Source organism: Lepeophtheirus salmonis, chromosome 8 (genome assembly GCF_016086655.4).
Source record: "Lepeophtheirus salmonis chromosome 8, UVic_Lsal_1.4, whole genome shotgun sequence".
Lineage (NCBI taxonomy): Eukaryota > Metazoa > Arthropoda > Copepoda > Siphonostomatoida > Caligidae > Lepeophtheirus > Lepeophtheirus salmonis.
In genome coordinates this window covers 1,970,503-1,993,604 of record NC_052138.2, presented here as the reverse complement: position 1 = coordinate 1,993,604, position 23,102 = coordinate 1,970,503, and the positions used below count along the sequence as shown (strand labels likewise).

The 23,102-nt window shown below is 32.7% G+C and overlaps 1 protein-coding gene across 2 annotated transcripts; it reads right to left on the bottom strand.

The window, feature by feature from the left end:
• Positions 1 to 717: 717 nt before the first annotated feature.
• LOC121123109 (bis(5'-adenosyl)-triphosphatase ENPP4) lies at positions 718 to 22,019 on the bottom strand. 2 transcript variants are annotated; one of them, XR_011781387.1, is made up of 6 exons: positions 21,569 to 22,019; positions 18,734 to 19,184; positions 16,740 to 17,234; positions 12,783 to 12,891; positions 8,519 to 8,614; positions 1,620 to 2,428 (listed from the first exon to the last, which is right to left on the bottom strand). XR_011781387.1 is itself a non-coding variant. In XM_040718217.2 (5 exons), exons 1-5 carry the CDS (start codon positions 21,908 to 21,910, stop codon positions 2,281 to 2,283), a joined length of 1,545 nt encoding a protein of 514 aa, XP_040574151.1. In that variant the 5' UTR covers positions 21,911 to 22,019; the 3' UTR covers positions 718 to 2,280. The 2 variants fall into 2 exon arrangements, 1 of the variants encoding a protein (XP_040574151.1); XM_040718217.2 differs by lacking the exon at positions 8,519 to 8,614 and having other exon boundaries at positions 718 to 2,428.
• Positions 22,020 to 23,102: the final 1,083 nt, after the last annotated feature.

Below are 23,102 nucleotides of genomic sequence, written 5' to 3'. Positions count from 1 at the left end.
TTCAAAACCAAATGTACACATTAAAATACTCATGGGAAGAACCACATCTCATTATTCAACAGCAGAGTTTAATAAAGCAATTATAAATATATACCTAGACTGTTTTTGAAATGTTTTTTTTTAACGTTGAAGCAGTGAAGACAATTGACTATTCAGAAAAGTTACTGAGGATATTGACATATTGGTTTACTCGTGGCATTATTTTTTGAAAATGCTTAATTTTGACAAAAAAATCGTCTCATGAACATCGCTAATGAGCTGTTGACAGAGGCCAATTATGATCCTGAATTTCTAAAAAAATGGGCATAACAAATGAATAATAATCATGGTTATATAGTTATGATATCAAAACCAATGCCCAATCTCCAAAATGGAAGAGCCCAGGAGTGCCATGACCAAAAAAAAAAGCAAGCCTAGTTCGATCAAATATCAAAGTTATCAAAGCCCATACGACTTTTTCTTGATCCAAAAACTGAAGAGACCTATAAAAGGACGTATAGCAAAAAATCTCAGAAACATACTAAACATATTATAAAGCTTTAAACAATAAATATATGTTCTTCTTCAAAAATCTAGCTTACCAAATAGACACTGCCTGCAAAATTAGAAAAGTAATCTTACTTTTTGAACAGATCTTGTAAAGCTACGCTTTTAACAAAATATTACATTAATACAGTAGATTGAAGAACCACTCTAATGCAAACATAACGATACCAATTATCCATGGAAGAACTTTATTTCACAATAAACAGTTTGAGAGTTTATTACTGGTTGAACTTTTGCTTTAAAGAACTGACGTAAGGACATTCAATCAACGGATTGTTACGATAATAAATCATACATCGACTATACATAATAATAATTATTAATTTATGACACATAATGTATACAATGGACACTGGTTGACATACATAATACATTGTCCTTATTAATTGTTTTGATCCTCAAAGGTCAAATTTGGAGTCTTCTGGAACACTTTTTTCACAAGTTTTATTTTTTATTTTTAAAACAATTGAGAACAATTGTGACTTTGGAGGGATTCGACAGCTTGAAGTCATACAAACATTTGTAAAACATTAAATCGCGCGCAATTATATATAAGCAATTTAGATATGGTATACAAAATAATATATAGGTACAGGGTGGAGTTTCCAAATCTATCGGAGGTGTAATACACGTCACGGCGTATTTGAGAATGCACAACTTATTTATAAGAACTGTTTTTAAGTTCTGAACTTAAAGGTTGAGGCGTTTTTTTACAGTAATTAACTAGCTTTTACCTTGTATAATTAGGGGCGTCCACAGGGGGTAGGCTGGAGGGCCTTAACCCCCCTCTGAATTAAGGAATTTTTGCTTTTTATTATATTTTTTTGTACAGCGTGAAAATTTTTTAAGGGAAAATATGGGGATTTTTTTTTTTTTGAAAGATTAATTTTTTTAAATAAAGTTAACAAATTATGCAGCAGAGTTAAAAATTTAATATTTTAACTTTTTGTGAATAACTGTAGATTTTGAATTTTTTTTCAAAAAAATTTAATATTTGAAAATTAATTTTTGAAGTTTTTTTCAAAAAATTTTAATTTTTTAAATTTTTTATGAATAAATATAGATTTTTGAAATTTTTTCCCAACCAAATTAGGATTTGAAATTTAATTTTTCGATTTTTTTTCTAAAAAAATTTAGTTTTTTGTAAACCGGTGTGGATTTTTGAAACTTTTTGAGAATAACTATGGATTTCAAAATTTTTTGGGAATAACTATGGATCATTAAATTTCTTTAAAATATTTTTAACTTATGGATTTAAAAAAAATATATATATATATATAATCCTACAGACGCCCCTGATAATCTTCAAACATCAAAAGTTTTCCTTTTCAAAATGAAGAGATTCTGTGTTTTAAAATGTTTCTTGTTTGCAGAAGAGAAAATGTCACGAAAAAATTGTGTTCTTCCCAAATTAATCCTACAATTAAACAAGAATCGTTTAAAATCGCAAAACGTCTTCATTTTGAAAAAGAAAATGGTTGAGTATGAAGACATAGTCCTTAAATATACCCTCTCCATTGAATGTGGAAACTCACTCCGAAAGCACATATAAAGTAAAAGTACACTTTTTGGTCCTCAGAAAGAATTCAAGTCCCAATATATATAGTTAATAATTATAAAATGCAAATTAATTAATTAAATAGATGTACCCATTCTATTGTATAATTAAATCAATACTATTTTTGATCATATCTCAGGCTCAAAATTGAAATATTCTGAGTCTTGGCTATATAGTCAGCACTGTAAATTGGAGTCCCTATGGTCGCTTTCAGAGTCTGAATGAGGATTTTCCTGATCTGGATCCTCATCCTCGAGTCCTAAGAACTCTACTTTTTCATATTCCTCTTCCTGTGACTCGGTGGTCCCTCGTCGATTGTCTCGTCTGTAACATAAAGTAGAAATAGTTATTTGAAGTGCGGAACAGATTGGCGAATTAAAATTTATATACAATTTTAATTTGTACGAAGTGTGTTCAAAGAGTAAGGTGAATTTTCAAATTTACAGGCAACGTATACTTGGTATGGCAGATTTTTTTATGTTAGTACATTTGAAATCGAATTATATATATTGCTTAAAGCTATATAATATGTTTAGTTCGTTTATGAGAAGCATAACGGTGTGTTGGGAGATTTTTTGCTATTAAAAAACATAGATGCAAGAATGTGTATGAAATATTATGTACATAAAAAACTGAAATTAATTGCTCCAGAACACTATAAATTTTGAAAGTCCCATACGATGAAACTGTTCTAAGTAAAACAGCTTTTAAGTAGTACAAACTCTTCCAAGATGGCGGGGAAGATGCCAATGACGAGCCTCGCTCTAGATGCACAAGTACGTTGAAAATGTTGAAGCAGCGAAGATACTGTTTTTGAGAATAGTTGAATGACTATCCGAGAAGTTGCTGAGGATATTGACATATCGGTTGGCTCGTGCCATGATATTTTTTCGAATGTTTTTGAGCAAGAGACAAGTATCCAATGAGTTAGTTTCTTAAACAGTTTAATTTTGACATTATGAATCGTTGCATGAGCACGGCTAATGAGCTGTTCACATACGTCAATGATAATATCGAAACCAAAGCCAAATTGTGCCAATGGCTCAAGGCATATAGCAAAAAATCGCCAAACACAAAAAATACTTTTAACTTTTATACCTCTCACAAAAAAACTAAAAATTTTATATAACTTCAAACAAAATATTGTATATGTTCTTTTTCGAATGTACTAACATAAAAAATCAAAGAATCTAGCATACCAAATATATGTTGCTGGAGAAATTTGAAAAGTAAAGTTTTGGACACACCTTGTATAATCATGTTAAACAAGTTGCAACCAAAAAATGAATCTAAGCCTTTTTAGTACTCGGGGCAAAGATTGGATTTTCGATCAATTGTTGTTAATGGTGAAATTATGTGATCATTTTTGATGAACATTTATAATTAACAAAACATTATCTGCGGCACATTATAATGTACAAATGCCCAGAGTTACATTACTTGTAAATACATATTAAATATGCCATGTTAGTATTATATAAAAATTAAATGCAACTCTTACACAAGAAACACACATATTATATATTTGACCCGTCGCATAATACAAGGCAAGTTAGCATTAGTTTTCTCAAAATGAGGTCTAAATAGCATTCATACTCTTCCAGAAGTAATCGTCAATTTTTATCAAATAATTAATAATCCCATGTAGGCACTGCAAGTTGCATTTATTAAAGTATATCTCCCAAGCCCATAGACCGGGGATGTCCATGTTTTTAATACAATAGGCTGCATTGCCACTAGGAATATTTCAATGGGCCACAGAACTTACCAAATTAAATTCCATGAAAAGTGGCTACATAAAACAAAACTATTAAATACATATTTGCTTCAATTTTATGATAAATACAAAAAAAGGCAAATCTAATTTTAAAACGACTAACTTCTTTAAAAAAGGCAAATCTAGTAACCCTGTTAGAGTTTTAGGAAATACAAGACAAAGTCAAATATTATGCACATTTGGGGGGGGGGGCACAGGTTGGACATCCCTGTCATAGACCTACCATTTTTTTGTAAAATGAGATAAAGATTTGATCTTGTTCTGATAAAAGTGTTATCCAAATCAAAGGATATGATGCTTGATATATTTTAGGTTACAATAATATGGTGAAGGTTAGCCATAGTTTTTTCTATAAAATCAATAAGTTATCTACAAACTACAATACAAAAGCCAAGGGTTTTTGTCACGATGTTGAAGAAATTCATGATGAAAAGGAGCTACGAACTCCAAACTGGACGGAGTCAAAATTTCATTTTGAGTTTCCAAATAATAGTTTATGTACGTACCAAATTTATATACGTTGGGGGAGTGCAAATGATTTAGAAAGTCAATGAAATATTTCCAAAGTTTCATGCACGATTCACTAAGACACACTGTATATAGTTGATTTTATCTAGTGATATCCATTTAATTTTTTTACCTTTTCAAGAGTAAAATTTAAACGACAGGTTTTGTGGGGACATTTATTGTAAAAATCATCTGAAAATAGTGCTCAGCACAACGTTTATTCAATATGTGAGCCCTCAACTCCAATTATTGCCTCAATACTGGGCCTAAATCCCCTGCAGGTCTTGACTATGTAGTCAGACTCGAGCTTGGTCCACTCTTTCCTGATGGAAGCATCTAGAGACTGGAGACTCTTGTGAGGAGTGGCACACACCCTCTTCTCTAGACGCACCTAGATAGAGTAGTCCAAGGGGTTCGCATCTGGAGAGGAGGGCGAACACATGTTGAGGTCCCTAAAGTCTGGAAAGTTGTTCTTCGGGAAGGAGCTCCGTCTCGGATGAAATAAAGTTTTCCCCGAACTTTTCTTTGGGCAAAGGTCGCATTTTCTTATCCAGAAGTTCGATGTAAGCATTCCATAGGACGGCTCCTTCCTGCCCACAAAATGGAATGGCAGACTCCACAACGCCAAAGCCCATAGTTCCTGCTGGATTTTTGTTCTGAAGCTGAGATATATTGTCTAAATGTTTTGTTGATTCATAGTTGCATCAACGGGGAATAATTTCTAATCAGGAAAGAACAAAAATTTCCCTGAATTTTCGTTGGGCTTGAGAAAGTATAGAATCTTCTTTGCTCTTTCCAAGTGTCTCAGCTTGCTCTGTTCAGAGATATTGATGCCTTGTTGACCTCCTCCATGATTTTGGACCAATGTCAATCCGGATTGAAAGTAATATCTCTAGATAAGATCAACCCACTACATAGAATTTCTTATTTTATTGATATTTGTTCAAGATTGTTTTTTTTTTTTGTTAACTCACCACATACATCTAGGGATATCAGTAAATAAAAACAAGAACCCACTCTGTTAAAGTTACTTGGTTTAGAATTGGCTCCATTAATTATTATTAAAGTCATACTACATAATATGTATATAAAGTGTTAAAAGTCAAAAGATGAGAGAGACGTTATAAGCCTAATATTCCAATAAGGCCTCTTACTCTTTTGCTCCAAGGCTTTTGTTTTGTTCCAATTTATATGTATGACGTTTCTATTTATTGGTGCCGACAGCAGAGGCAGATTTTTTTTATTACTGCAAATGAGGTCAAATGAGCAATTATTATTTTACGTTCCATATGTGACAAATGATAAAAATAGCCGTCAAAGGTGAGTTAAATTAATTGTCATCGTACTCTATGAATAAAGTATTATAGAGGGTGGTCGGAAATAAACTTAAATAACTTTGATGCTAATCTACACGGGAGTCCGCAGGGGGTGGGCTGAAGGGGCTGTAGCTCTCCGCCAGTTAAGGATTTTTTGTTTTTTACTAAAAAATTATATAGTTAATTTTTTTTCAAAAAATTTAATAGATGAAATTTAATTAAATCCTTCAAAAAAAAAAAAATACCAAAAATAGAAATTTATAAATTTTTTTTCCAAAAAATTTAACTTTCATGTAAATAGCTAAAGATTTTTGTAATTTTGATCCACAAAATTTGAGTGAATTGAGTGACATGCTTTTCTGATTGGGCTATATTTATTTTCCCTGTATCAACAAATAAATTACATTTCAATTATTTTGATCAATATCAATTATAATCTTTTAAAAATCATATGAAATTAGTCAAAGTTAAGATATTTTTTGGGCACATATCTATATGTAATAGTACTTAATTACGAATATGTAACTAATAGTCCTTTATATTAAGCCTCTGTTAGTCAAATGGGTTTTTTTATTAATATAATCATTCCATAAATTTAAATCAAAAATCCTCCAAAACCAGATTTGACCACGAGAATGAGATGTTGAACTTGAAATATTTTTTTCTGGACTTACGTAATAGCTTAGCGATATACTTATAAGGAAAATATATATTTAAATAGCTATATTTAAATGGTTTTTATAGCTATATATATAGAAGGCAAATCTTTGGGATACATCCAAATTTATCAACATAAACATTTATAATAAATGATTCAGAGTTTTTTATTATTATCGTACAAGCATTGCCAATCATTGCTTGAACATATAAATGAATGTAATTTTTCTTTAGTGAAGCAGGTATGCCAAATATTTAAAGAAGAAAAAGAAAGACGAATTATAATTAATTAATAGCAAAAAAATGAAATAAACAAACAATGAAATACTAGGTATGTGCCCATTTATAAATTATAGAACGTTTTCATGTGACGTCAGCCTTGTCGTTACTGTCGGCCATCTTGAGATATTGATAAATAACAAAGTTTTCTAATAATAAAAAGAAACCCTTTTTTTTCTCGTGGAAATGAATTTTGTGGTCAGCTGTTAATATTCCCTTTCTTTTCTCCTTATCAGTGTTCCCAACGTTGATTGGTTAAATTTGAATTAGCTTTGTTTTTAAGTTTATAGCGTGAATATCAATTCAATATTTGAGAGGAAGAATGGATTCATTCGAACACATTATATTCAATTATCCCAACCTTTTAATAGCTAGGAAATAGCTTTGGAATGGATATAATATATTATTGGAGTAAGTGAAGAAGGATCACAACTTTTTCAAACAGTTTGCTCATTGGGGAATCATCAAAGTAAATGGAAGGTCTCATTATGTGAGGATGGTTGTAACCTTGTCTTCTATGGAGCATTCGGAAGGGAGGAAAAAGACTATGAGTTCATCCTTGGACTGAGAGATGAGACTGGAGGAGATCCCTTAGTCCACGTATCAAATTCTAATCCCCCACCTACCCCCTCTCAAATTTCTTATTATTAAAAGGTTGCAATGATTGAATATCAACTATCCGCTGTCATTGTGTCCAATTGCAAGATAGAAAGAGAAAGGATGACGTTAACGCAAACTTATACACTATACATCCAATCCCTACCAACAGGACATGAGCGTTGTTTACGTATCTTCGTTTGTAAACAAAACGACAGAGAGTGGCTTCGTCTTGTGGCAAAATAATACAACTCTCTTAATGACAATATTATTTAATAAAAAATAACAAACAATTGTGTCTCACATAGAGGATGCTGTCAAAATAATAATTCCGAGCATGTGTCATTTTTTAAACAATAAGCTACAGACTGACGCACCACCTTGCAGAAAAAATATATATTTTTAATTTGTTCATTCTCTATTAAGTTTGAGTCTTCTTTTCTGTTTTCTTTTAATCAAAAGAAAGCTGATTGCGATATAAAATGAAGATAAGGACGTGTACTGTCATGTATTGCGAAGACAAAATGTCGCTGACATTAAAAATAATGTTATAATTAATAAACTAAATTACTAATATTATTTTACAACGTAAAAGTATTGAAACTGTTACAATCTATCAAAAATCTATCTATTTTCTACGGGATCCCAATTTTTACATTAAAGGGCAAGACAATGTCGGCTTAACAAAATAGAGGACTCTTATTTTTATTGGATTTCAATATTTTTAACAGATTGTATTGCGTTTCTTTATTTTAAAATACATTTTTATATAAATATTTATGAAATTTGCATGCGTTTTGTATATAGCATTGAGCGTGTATATAGTGCTCCCTGATATATATGTAGTATATATATTTTTGGTCTCATATCAAATTTAGTCATATTAATAAAATCTTGCATGCGGGTTTCATGTAGTATAAGGGTCAGGCAGTTAGTGTGCTTGAGACAAAAGTACTCCTTGCCTCATCATATCATAAAAACTTTATAAAAACATTAAGTTGTTATTAATAATTTTGAAGGGAGAACATCTAAGTATTGTGTAACTATGTGGGATTGTGCATATGAAAAACGATAAGTAACAATGAGGATTTCGTAGATCCCTATTATTTTTTACGTAAAATTTGTCTGTTCGGTGTATTGCCGAATTCTTAAAGAGTTAATATTTAATTAAATATTTTAATTATAGGCTCCCAAGATGACGTAATTTCGGCTTAAGTTGCTATCTGTGACGCCAGTCAAAACATTATATACAAAATTCTTATGGCAAAATACGTGACTCACTTTTTATAATATGTTATTTAGATTAAATTTTTATAATTAGATTCTTGAGATCAGGAAATGAGAGTATCTGGTATAGATTTTAGCTGGTCATATGAGCTGCAATTATAAATAAATTGATTCAAATTCAATAGGGATTTGATATAAAGAGTCACGGTCTAGTATGTACATACAGGTTCGATTAGATCAGTCCAGACTATTCAAACCTTTATCTAGATAAAGTCTTAATAATTTATTATCTGGAAGTGTGAGATTGTGTGCTTGAGAATAAATTGGTTTTCTCATGTATAAAGATGAAAAAAGGCAAAGAGCTACAATTGTTAAAACAGCTCAAGTGGATTGCTGTCTTAGTGCAATCAATAACTTTCCCATAACTATAGATAGGATATGTAATAAAGTGAGGGAAGAAAACGGGAGAAAGACATATGGTATTACTGAATTAATACCCTTGTTAATATCAGTTGCCTATTAATTTATTGGGGGTGGGGTTCAAATTAATTACTGCTATAATGATAAGAACCTTCTACAACATTAGTGCAGACAAAATGATCATAATTACATATATTTATTTAATTATACATTTTTATATCAATTTACACCAAAGATAGGCGAGAATTCTTTTTTTGAAGGGAGATGTTAGCACGCCCATGACTTATTAAATAATTAACAAAAAAGAAGAAAAAGCACGTGTAACAATCATTTTTCCTTTTTTAATTTCTATAATTAGTTTCAAAAAAGGTCCAAAATTCAGTTGTTAACTAGCCAATTCATCTTCCAAACTATAAAATTTAGAAATTAAATAATGGTAGTGAATAGCTTACATTTAAAACAAACTAATTCTAATTCAACAAATCAACGTTTAGAACACATGAAACACGATGGTACCTTTATTTTGCATTGCAAACTTCCATATAAAAAGAAACAGTGAAAAGGACTCAGAATCAGTTGGTAAAGTTGTTAGAAAATTCTTTCCAGCTACGAAAAGGGTATACAATAATTGTTTGGCATTGTTCAGAGCTCAATAAAATATAAATGTAATTCAACCAATCAACATTTAAAACACTGATTTGCAGAAAAGTAGAGTACATTTCAACAGCTGACCATTATACCTCGTCGTTAACTTATTTGTATCACTGTTCCTTTCTTCAAAAAAGGAACAGTGATTTGAATAAATTATTGTTATTTTTTTTATTGTCTTTGGAGTTATTACGCCTGACTGTGTCCCTGGCCTGCTTCTGTCGCCGGTAGAACCCCCATCCTTATATTATTCCTTACTAGGTTCCCTACCTCGCCACAAGAATAATACCTCCTCCTTTCTGTACACTCCCGTTAGAGATTCTGTCCACCACATCCATAGTAGTTCAGTTTCTGCATTTTGGTAGCGAACCCTATCTCTGGTGACAATTCATCTAGGTTGGAAGCTTTGATTTTACTTGTCAGAACCCATGTCATAGTTGGACGGTCGGTCTCACTCAAATAATTAACTTCCGGCGTTGCTCTCATACGAGAGTTGACATCTTTGGACATGCTGATAAAAATGAAAGATGAATTATGTCAGATGAATCCTAGAGGGTCTTGATTTCGGCCAAACAAATTCGACAGACTCTCCCAGTCTCCGTTTTTTATAGTCTTTAGAGTTATTGCGCCTGTCTGTGTCCCTGGCCTGCTTCTGTCGCCGGTAGAAACCCCATCCTTCTATTATTCCTTACTAGGTCCCCTACCTCGCCACAAAAATAATACCTCCTCCTTTCTGTACACTCCCGTTAGAGATTCTGTCCACCACATCCATAGTAGTTCAGTTTCTGCATTTGGGTAGCGAACCCTATCTCTGGTGACAATTCATCTAGGTTGGAAGCTTTCATTTTACTTGTCAGAGCCCGTGTCATAGTTGGGCGGTCAGTCTCACTCAAATAATCAACTTCCGGCGTTGCTCTCATACAAGAATTGACATCTTTGGACATGCTGATAAAAATGCAAGATGAATTATGTCAGATGAATCCTAGAGGGTCTTGATTTCGGCCAAACAAATTCGACAAACTCTCCCGGTCTACGTTTTTTTATTTTTCCTTGAGGGGTTCATAAGAGGTAAACAGACTCATCGAGAACGTCTTCCTCAAGGTCTGTACAATTTTTCTTACTTGTTTCTTTTCCTCTTCCGTTAATTGGTCGTATACACTGAACGCCTTCATGGAGTTCCAGTAATCCCTTGTGTAGTTCCACCTGATCACTACAGGCCGTTATGCCACCTGAACCGTCAAATCTCGTTACGACGTCTAAAAGCTTCATTCTTTTCATGGCCATGATAGCTTATTTCTCCTTAACCATGAATTGAAACAATAGACACGTGTTTCCCACTCACCTCTTTTATTTCCACTGATTTAAAATAATAATAAACAACCCGTATATTTTAATCTCAGGATCCAAATAAGAAGCTAATTTGAATTCAACATATCAATGTTCAGAACACTGATTAGGAGGAAAAAAACGGAAGCATCGACAACTAAAAAAAAAATACATTGAATATTTTTATGCTAGTGAGGTTACACCGTGATAACATATCCTAACCTTTATTGTTTCACACAACATTTCCTCCGACTCAGAGACCCAAAATCAGTTGGCATTTAACCAATTTATCTCTTGAAAACTATGAAACTGCTATGAAATAATTGCTTACAGTTAGCAAAAAGAGCTAATTATAATTCAACCAATCATTGTTCAGATCACTGATTAGGAGAAAAAAAGCAGAAACGTCGACAGCTTAACAACAAAAATACACAATAGTTTTGTGTGTTGGCAAAGAGAGACTGTTTGATGGTAAAGAATAGCTACTAGGGGGCCTCTATCCAATGGAAAATTGACAGAATATCAAATTTTAAACAGGAAGAGGAAGTCGACTTTCTGTCAAAAAAAACTCTAATTACTCTGTGGCAACTTAGCATCTTTACTTAAGCTTACATGTGTCAGTCCTTATCTATTAATTCATTATAGGAGCGGTCCTATCAGGCATCGTGACCTCTTCTTAAGACTATCAAAACTGTAACTGATTAAAAGAGGAAGATATAAAGTTGATTGACATCATAAAAGACCAAATAGTATCAGTTTTGTGACTGATATGCAGGGTTGTACGAAGACAGAACAGGACGGGACAGCAGTCTTCAGTCCTAAATAAGAACTGACACAATACATGCCATAATTATTGTTTAAATAATATAGAGTTTTGCCTCGATTCTAGCGCCCTGCATCTGCAGACAAGTCGTGCTGGAAGTTTTAACAGTCCCAATACAAACTAGGTACGGGGTAGTCCATTGATATCTGAACACTTACTAATTCAATAATTATTTAAGGGTGGGAGATTAAAATTAGTTCGTATTCCGATATACTAAAGCTTAAGCAATTCGTTAGAAAACAGAATAAACTTGAGCTCTCTGGCTTACGTAATTTCTATTCGCACACTCCAAGCAATTGAGCGTCTCCAGGACCATTCAGTCTCCGTCAGCAAGTCCGAAATGTTGGAAAGAAAGAAGGGGTCTATCAAATAGGCCAAACGAGACACGCAGAAGTAAACAAAAAGACACGTTCAAACCCCTCAAGTCCTTGAGGGTCCATACAATATATCTTGGGGGTTTCACACCGGTCTGTTCATAAAGCTATCAAAAAAATTTGATGTTAAGAACCTTGTGAGTGTGGAGAAACCACTTTTCACACCAGCAATGAAAGAAATCTATCTCATTCGTTGCAAGACTCTTTTGAAAGAGTCTTCCGAGTTTTTCTGAACTCTTTTTGAACACTTTTGGCCCCGAAAAGGCCTGATACTAATCCCCTCGACTACATCTTTTAGGTGCATGTCGATGGTCCAAACACCAAGGCCCTCAAAGCCATTTTCAGTCAGTACTGAAACGTCATTAAAGTACTACATCCGCAGTGGGTGCTAGGCCTTCCACTGCAACCGCCTGGAAGCCATCATTGCCGCTGAGGGAGGCTACATTAATGATTATGAGAGCTCAGACACATTTATTACATTAATGTTGTTGAAATTCTTTTGTTTGTTAAAGTTTAGAATTCAAAGTGTTCGGATTTTAATGGACCACTCTCTTCTAGGAAACAATAAGACACGCAAGATGGCGCCACTATGTTCGAGTATATAAAGAGACTAATAATATGTAAACAACGCTCAAAACCATTTTAAGTTATTACTTGAATAGTCTGGATTGATCTAATTGAAGCTGTACAATATACAAAACGTTTTGTATTTTATAAGAATACTTACATTTGAGTATAGGAATAGGAGTGATCCAGTTTCTTACTCTTTTTTCGATATAGAATGATGACGCATAATAGTAATGTGATGAGCATGAGGCTACCAATGGCTATTGCACCTGAAATAAGAATATTAAAAAAAATGTCATGTTTATGTAATATTGAAGGACTCCTTAGTTACAAATGAGTAATTGTCTACATAACATCGTTATTATTCTTTTTGGCTACGTTAAATCAATATAAAAGGAAACATAACTGCAAACTACATAATACAAATATTGTAGTTAATGCCATGTTTTGGTAAAGAAAGGTTAATATAATTACGGGTATTTGACGAGAGGGAAGAACATTAATCATATAATATATTTATATTTATATATTAGACTGTACCTTAATGACAAAAGCTGGGTATTTGGTATTGCCGGATATGTTTTATTTTGGATTTATTTTATTCCTCTAAACAAGACAATAACTATCATATGTCCACAAATATGGTCATTCATCAGGGGCGTCTGCAGGATTATTATTATTATTTTTTTGTCTTGATTTGTAGATTCTTTAGAAAAAATTAATTTTTTTTTTTAAATATGAAAAATTATATTTTTTGAAAAAAATTTCATATTTTTTGAAAAATTGACAGTTTTTTACAGAGAATTGAATTTAAAAAAAATAAAATAAATAAATTTTTTATTTTTTGGGACAAAAATTTAAATTTTTTTATTATTTTTTTATTTCTTATTTTTTTGGACAAAAATTTAAGATTTATATTATTTTAGCTAAAATCTCATGTTTTTAATCAAATCGACAGTTACTTACAGAAAATTAAACTTTTTGAAAATATTTTTTTTTAAATTAAATTTTTTATAATTTTTTTTTTGAATTAAACTTTTGGAAAAAAATTTAGAAAATTAAGTATTAAATTTTGTGGAGAAAAATTTGAAAAATCCATAGCCTTCAAAGAAAATTTAATTTTTTGGAAAAAAAAATTTATGAAATTTAAAATATTAAATATTTTGAAAAAAAAAATCAAATATTAAATTTTCTAGTAAATAGCAAAAATTCCTTAATTTGGGGATGGTTTTTGTCTATTTTCTATTTTCAAGAGTTTTATAGACAGTTTTCCTATTCCAAAATTATAAATTGATAAAATGAAATTTGGAATAAGCAAACAACAAAAGTATATTTTACAATAATTTATTAAATACTTTGTGTCAAAAAAAGTAGATTTGACTAGTAAAAATGAAGACAAATGTCAAAATAATTGCACGAAATACAAAGAAAACCAAAAATAGTATATATTTTTTGACAGCATGTTTGGAATCAAAATAATCATACCAAGAGGCAAGATAGTGAAAAATTGTGAAAATATCGTTGCAAAATATATGTTTCATCTATAATAATATATAAAATAAAAACCTGCGACTGGAATTAAATACATAATTTTAAAGAAACAACACCAAAATTTCCTTTTTTTCGACATTTTACTGATTTTCAAATCAAAATATGTTCATGAAGGACCATTTTTTTGAGCGTTTGTTGGTTATTTTTTATATTTAGAGGAATAAAATGCAAATTAAAAAATATCCGGAAATACCAAATCCCGAACTTTTGTCTCTACGGTACACCCTAATCCATATATATTGTGTATGTAGTTAGCTTCATAAGTAATTTGTAAAACAATATAGGTAATCTGCTTAAAAGGTCAAAAGTCGATAGGGATGGGTTTTTGGGTATTTCTATATTTTTATTGTCTTCAATCCAAGTAGACACAGGGAATTGGACTATAGACAAGAGTATATTAACATCCGAAAGGAATTTGTAGTGGTCGCGTCATTAGACCCTTTTTTGGAGGGGGGATTGAGGCCCCTATAAGTTTCTGAAGCCTACCAAATTGTTTTAAATTATCTTTTATAAGTCTTTTTTGGTGTTTTCACAAATGGAATCCAAAAGAACCGAAGAGATTATTCTAAAACAAGTAGCAAGTAGACGTATCAGATAACCAAGCATGCTCCTATGATATTATTTTGTGCCCCAGAGAGAAGGGAATTCATGTTGCTAATGCCTGTATAAGTACATAATTGAGCACTAATGTATCTAAGTAAAGCACCTAAGTTAGTGATGAGTCATGGTGCTGGAATAAAATAGGGCTAAGATAACATTAGCTCTCAGCTTTTTGAAAGTCAATAACAATACAGGGGCAGGAGGTAAGGTAAAGGGGCTGTGCCCCCGTTTAATTAAGGAATTTTTGCTTATTACTAGAACTTTTTTGGTCAGAATGGAGAAATTTTATCTGAAAATAGGTCTAAATATTTTTTTTGAAAGATTTTTTTTTAACAGGTCATTGGGCATACTATGCAACAGAGCAAAAAATTAAATATTTGAAGTTTTTTGTAAATAGCTGTGGATTTTTGAAATTTTTTTACAACAAATTCTTTATTTTAATTTTTTTAAATGATTAGATTATTGATTTTTTTTCCAAAAAATAAGTATTTGGAAATTTAATTTTTGAATTTTTTCAGGAAATAGCTATGCTTTTTGATTTTTTTCCTCAGAAAATATATTATTTGAAAATAAATTTTTGAAATTTTTTTCAAAAAAATTTAATTTTTTGTGAATAGCGATGATGGATTTTCAGAAAAAAGCTATACATTTCTGAATATTTTTTCGAAAAATTTAACATTTTAATTTTTATAGAGCAGCTGTGGATTTTTGAAATTAAAAAAAAAATTTAGTTTTTGAATTTTTTGGAGCAGCTGTGGATTTTTGAAATTTTTTTGAAAAAATTTTAATATTTGATTTTTCTTCAATTTTTTAAAAACCAAGTTTCCCCCCTTCCCCTTAACACAAAAAAATTATCTTGCCGATGCCTCTTCAATGAATATGAGCGTGATTAATTTGTCAATTTATATATAACGTCATTTTTATGAAAAGCTGCCTTATTATCTCACTTCTGAATTTGTTCGTTCATGAAGCTATACAAGTCCCGAACCCAAAAAAAACCATGATTTATATTTGTCCAAATATGTATTTAGCTACACGAAAACTATTTTTATGGAAAGACGTTGAGGATTCATGAATATTACTTCTATTACTAAGTGAGACATCTTCCATGAATTCACCTTTTTAGTTTAATTGTCAAGGGGACTTTGGGAACATTGTATATGCTTGCCTGCGAATTATACTTTCGCTTTCAATCTCGAAATTGGAGACAGTGTGTTCCGATAATTAATATATAATTATCGGAACCTTTTAATCATAAGGAAAATAACTTTGCAAAGCAAAGAATATATTATTATTTGGATACTTCATAAGAGACAAACTCAACATTTTTTCCACGTAATATGACCTACAATTTATTTTCATGATCCTCCAATGTGCTAATTGTCAGAATATCTCCAAAAGTTGAGATCCCTTCTCTCCTAATCCAATAATATTTTCTTTTCTTTGAGAAGTTATTTCCTTTAATAAAAGGTTGTGGTAATTGAATTTCAATTATCTGCTGTCTCCAATTACGAGATGAAAAGAGAAAGAATTATTGCATACGTCACGAGGAAAAATGACAGAGCAACGTCATCTGTGGTATCTAAAGAGCAACATATTGCAAGGAGAGGAAATTTTAAAGTAGGTATAGGAAATTAGAGCAAGCTAAAATACCTTTTCCCCAACTTTATTTTATAGCATTGGTACCCGTGTGACTGATGAGAGCAGTGGGATTAAACAAAGTGACGTAATCGTGAGGATTTCATCCATAATTTTCAAGACAGATGCTGACGTCACAAAAACTTTATTTCCTCTCTCTACGTTCATTTGTACATATGTACTAATACAGAAGGGATTGACTCAAATTTACCTCTCAATTATGACACATACTCGTCTAAAAACGACGAAACTTAGCATTCACGCCAATGAATATAGAGCCACATATTTTCTTTTTATAAATTTTACCGGACAACAAGTAAATAATTACCTGCGGCTGGAGTATTTGAAATTTGATTAATAACTTTCTTAATTCTCTCAATTGTCTCAATGGGAGGATTGGACAAATCATGTGTAAAGACATCCAACCTTCCTTCCCGATCATTATTTGAGGTATCCAGTCCCAAGACATGTGAGAGCAAGGCATAGATGTCAACCACTCGAGCATCATCTCGCAAAAAAGACTTGGAAGTTTCTTTTTTGAAAGCTGGACCTATTCCGAGAAGAATAGAACTGGAATTCTTGAGATTATCCATATAGCCACTGAGTCCATAAGTTCTCTCAAGAGGCTCCTTTATTCCATGTTTGGAATGAAATCGTTTGACTGTTTTGAAAAAGTCTTCAAAGACCTGCCCCTGGGAGGCAAGGAGAGCAATTTTGACAGTGGGATCTAGTACATAGTGCCAATTTGCTGGGATATTATTCTTGTAATAGGTTTTGAAACTAGTTTGTTGATCCAGGATTTGAAAGATGTTGATCTCCTCTCCTAGAATTGATGAAATGAGATAAATAAGTTTATATTCCATGTACAGTAATTAGAAATGTAAATCCTAATCCTTTTTTTGGGGGGGGGGCATTTTTGTTATTGTTGTCAATGTGAAAGGTCAGTGGTATTCGCAGGGGGTGGCCTGGAGGTGCTGGAGATCCTCCATCAAATTAAGAAATGTTTACTAGAAATTTTTATTGTTAGGATGAAAATGGGGGTAAATATATCTTTTTTTTTTTTAAAAAGGTCATTTTGGTAAATTATCTAGCTGAGCAAAAAATTTAATAATTTTATATTAATTAGTTCTTTCTGAATAGCTTTGGATTTTTGATTTTTTTTTCAAAAAAAATTAATATATTTTTTTTTTTTTGAAAAGTTGTGAATTATTTAAACTCTTTATCAAAAATTTAATATTTGAAATTATTATAAATTTTGATTTGTTTTCTGAAAAACTGTGTAATTTTTTCAAAAAAATTAAATTACAGAAATTTTGTTTCCAAAAATTAAATATTTGAAATTTTTGTCCACTTTGTTAATGAGTGTTTTTACATCTCAAACTAATTCTCAGTAAGCTTAGTTTTGATTTTTGATAAAGTTTTATCAACTGATGTAAAAATAATCAGTAATAATTAATTAGTAATCTGATGTTAGTTACATCAAAAACCTATTATAAAAAAATTACTTTTATCTCTCAAAATAAGTATTTATCTAATATTTTGAAGAAAGTTTGACAAAAGTGGTTGAACTTTTGCCAGAGTAATTTCCATTACAAGTGAAATTTAAGTTGTATGGCTGTAGCCTTTTTGTATGACCGGTATTTTTGCTGCGTACATTTTTGCCGATGGTAATTTTGCCTCGAAAATAAAAAAGGAATAGTCAATGAACTCTAAAACAAAATTGCTCTACAATATTAATTTTATTTTCAACTTTCACGTCGAATTATCGATCTGAATCTAAATTACAGTCTCTACTATCGGGTTTTATTGAAAAGCCTCCAAATACCAAATCTATGTTTGTTAAAGGCCTTAATTGTGATTTTGGGTTGTATAGCTTAAATGGGAACAGGATAAATAACTATGGACAATTATCTTCTGTCCTTTTACGCCCCAGGATTTCATTCCAAGATCCATTTACCCCCGATCCTTTTTTTATGATTATTATTCAGAAGTACAGTTAGCAAGGGATAGAGGGTCGAAGTCATAAATGAATGTTGTGGTTGTTTCAAGATGTTGTTGGGAAATGTAACTGTCAAGTTCGAGCCGATAATGTAAAAACATAAAAAGGGGGTGAATTTGTCATGCAGCGTAATTTACATGAAGGGAAATTTACCATCGACGAAAATTTTCGCGGCAAAATTACCTAGAACCACTTTTTGATGTGTGAGACAAAATGCATGTTTCAATAACTCTCCCTTGTCACAACTGTATCTACATATATCATAAGTAACACATGAGTCATTTCAAAAGTGACCCATCATCCAATTCCTCACAAATACATACCTTCCTTAGGCACAATACTCAAAAAAGGAGAGTTTCCATGGACGGAGTAAGTCCCTTTCTCCAATATTTTATGCAAATAAATCACATTTGAGAGTGTGACATTCAAATATCCAGGAGTGGATGTGATGATGATATTTGTATCCTCTTTAAACTCCTTCACTAATTCTCCAATCCAAGCGTCTAATTTGGAAATGGACTCATTTACTTGCATGGACTCGGGACCATACGGAACAGCATAGGAACCTGGCTCATCCACATAGACTGACACAAAATCCAAGGAATCATTTGTAAACATACTTTTGATGCTGGATAGTTTTGAAGCCAAAGTTTTTGAGTTTGATACATGTTTATAGTGTTTATCCTTGGAGGAATCAATAATGGTACTAAAGGGCCAAGAAATGAGTCCTGGTGGCTTGTGAGGGTGAGACGTAGCTGAGTCGACATAGCTGTCCTGAAAAATAGAAATATGGCTTCTAATAATCATTATTGAAATACATGGATTTAAATGAGGATTTAATATATATTTGTATCCATAAAAAAAAAAAAAAAAAAAAAGCACATGCTCAGAAGAGATTTCAAAGAGTCCTCTGTGAGTAACATAGACCAGTGAGTACTAGAAAGATGGAGATAGTACTTTTTACTACCTTATTAGATCCACGTTGTTTTCCCTTTTTATTTAGTTATTAAAAGTATCTTGAGGTTTTTACTAGAAGTGATTCGATTATAATTGAAGGAGAGGGGTAAGATGTTGATTATTATGTCAAGCTCTTTCTGCATCCGACAATTATTGAACTCCGAGCTCCAAGGCCGGATACAAACAGCATGTGGGTCCCCATAGTATAGGCAGAGAAGGATGTTTTAATGTTTTATGTGTACGGTGGTGTGACAGTCTCAAGCTTGTTATTTCAAAACACACACTCACAAAATAAAGAAAGAAAAAAAAAAATGCCCCATGCTCTGATGTATTTTCATAGAGCCCTCTATGTGGCAAATATATTTTAATGATAAATTATATTATCATTCGTTTGAGTTGCATTATTTTACCGCAAGCTTTTGCTCTCACTGTCGCTACAAACAAATATAAGTAAACAATAATCATGCCCCATTATACAGGGTTACCACATGTCTTAAAATTGCACCTTCAACTTTATATTTTTCCTAGACAGGGTATATATTTTTTTAATTCGGCTTGTTCCATAGGATTAACAAAAGCTCTATCTTTGTTTTTTGTTGAATAAACTTACTTCTAAAACGTGTTCTTGAGCCTCTAACGACGATATCATGAACCCGAAGTGCGCCATCATTTCGCTGCATTTGGATATAATGTGTTGTAAACCCTTACAATGGCCTTGAAAGTCCTCAATGTGTACAAGTCATTGGGGTACTACACTATCAAGTGGTACAAGGAGACTATAAGTATTGATGATAGGCCTAGGAGTGGCCACCCGAGGCCCATGAGGATACCCAGGTTGATCGACGCAACGAACCGCAAAAAGAAGCGCTCTATGAGAAAGATGGCTCATGAACCTGGTGTGTCTCGAGAAACCATGGGTAGGGTGGTCAAGGAAGACATGAAAATGAAGCTGTATCGTCTACAAAAGAATCAGTGTGGCATAATGGCAATAGGCTGACGAGGGCAAAGGTGCTTTTGAAATTCCTCAATTTTTATACGCCGGTTTCAATCATTTGGACTAACCGTGGAGCTGGCTTACAACAGCTACAGTTACTGGGTGCTGGTTTCGGAGCATAGATGAAATTCCCCTAAACGAGCGCAGCCCTTGACGCCCTTTATCTTCATTCCCAAGGGTGAAAAGATAAATCAACGTGTCTATCTGTTATAGTCCCAAATACTTCCCTGGATCCAGGAAGAGCATTGGGAAGGGTCTTACTGCTTCCAACAGTACGGAGCATCTTCACATACTTGAAAGTCTATGCAAAAGTGGTGCCAAACCCCTATCTAGCATTTTTGGAGCAAGATATCAACGTGATGGACTTCTCCATATAGTCCATTCTGAAGAGGGAGGTTAGTGTAACTTCATACTGCAGTGTCGACGACTTGAAGGACACCATAATGTCTGCATGGTACAACGTGTTGGAAGAGACCAAACGTACAGCGTGTAAGAAGCATTTTTTTTATAAATAAAATAAGTAATTTATGAACATAGATTATGTAATATCTTGCATTAAAGTGTGGTTTTTTTATGAAAAAAGTGCTAAGGTAGAGAGTTATCGGCTTATTTAACCCTTTACTTACTTTATTTATTGATATAGGTTGCGTGGCGTATCATAAATTGCAACTTGTGCAGTTTGCATTAGTTTTTTTTGGAGTTTGACTCGTCCAAAGTGCAAAAAAACCCGGTTTGTACCTCCCATTATTATGGGCTATATTATAGACGGACTCCAGCCTTATACATTTTTTTAGAGACATTCAACATTATACAGCACCAATAATTGGCCATTCCATGTGTGCTCCTTGAGCACAACTCGTAGATGTGTCTACTATCTGTCTCTCCTACTATAATGTGAAACGTTTTTTCATAATCTACCGGGTGAAGGTGCTACCTCTCTCACTTTACAAGTGTTCTATTTCTGTTTACACGTGTCTTTAACTCTTAAAAATGACATACATTGTGCTTACTACAGTCATTTCCTACATAAAAACAATGGTACATATCAATACAAAACAAACATAAAAAAGCAAGGAACCTTGACCCTAAATTATCATATATGCATAGGGGCCTGATCCATGGCTCCTACTATGAAGTTTTCATGCAAAACTAATGTGAATTGAAACTTTAGAAAAAAAATAAAGAAGAGATACAAAAATGAATTTACCCAAATCGTCCCCATTTTTCTTAGTTTCCCCCAGTACTCTGGAGAAGAAGGTGTCACATCCTTCTTGCTATGAGAATGAACAGGATCCTTAATTGTAATGCCATGAGTGTCAGAGAAGTTTCCAGTAATCATGGATGCTAGATTTGGAAGGGTTGTGGTAGGAAAGACGGGGAGTATCCCAGGATGAAAGAACGTATTCTCTCCATTTGTGATCCTTGCAATGTTTGGAGTCTGGAATAATTTGACATAATCAAAGCGGAAGCCGTCCAACACGACAAAGAGCGTTCTTGTACACTCTACTCCTCCTCCAAGGAGAGGAAATAGCCATAGGGTTAATAACATTTTTATCTATCACTACTGATGTCATGTAAATGCTATCCAATACTGAAGAGACAATATATGTAGTTGGAGGGCAGAGGAGAAACGTGTAGTGTGTACAAATATAAACATAGGAATAACTTGAGTAAAACACCTGTGGTGATGTGATATTTTTGCTTGGAACATTGTCGACATTGCCTTTCTCTCTGTTTTTATTTTTCTCTCTCACTCACAAAGTGTAATAAGTTATAACTCCTCGATTCCTACACCTTAATGATTTGACATCCCCACACTTGTGAATGGATATTGTACACATTATTGTTATCTTCTAAACGTTTATATACACACACCTGCAGCTTCACAATACCGCTATGCAACGTATTCAGAAGCATCCAAAGTGCTCCTATATCAATATAAGTATTTAAATACGAGTTGAAGGAGGGTAGAAGATAGGAATCAATTCATCACAGGGATCCGTGGCATTCAAATCAATAATTATTAATATGCTTCATCTGATAAGTAAATAGCGGTTATAGCTGGCATTGCTCGGAGAAATTAAGCGTCGGCTAACAGACAAATTCATAAATAATAAAGAAGAAAAATCCTCAAAAAACTCTTGGTGAAACACTCCGTTTGAGAGTTTGAATTTGAGAAGAAAAAAAGTAATAATCCGTTGGGATGACTGATGAGTTGATTTAATCTGTAGAGCGCTTACTAATAAAAAAACAAACCAAATTCATTTTTAATTCATATTTTATTCAAATCTTAGCATATACGCATATACATTTTGATATGCGTGACTGACCAATAACAAAAACAAACAGACACAGGTCTCTAGTTATACAAACACACCTGCAATATGGAAATGAAAGTATTCGTGGGGGTTGGCATTGTAGGAATGCTGTAGGGTGCAAAAGTGTCAAAGAAGAGTTCAAAAGACTCTTTCAAAACTCATTCAAAAGAGTCTTGCAAAGGAGGAGATTGGTTTCTTTTATTGCTGATGACAAAAATGGCCTCTCTACCCCCACAAGGCTCTTTCCACCCACTTTTTTTGATAGCTTTCTAGACAGTCTGGTGTGAAACCCTGAGTTCTCTTACATGGGCCCTCATGGAATTGAGGCAACTGAAATGGGCTGGTTTCTTTACTTACTGACTGCGTAGACTGTATTCCTGGAGACGCCCAGTGTCAAGGAGTGCACGTAAGGAAACATTGTTG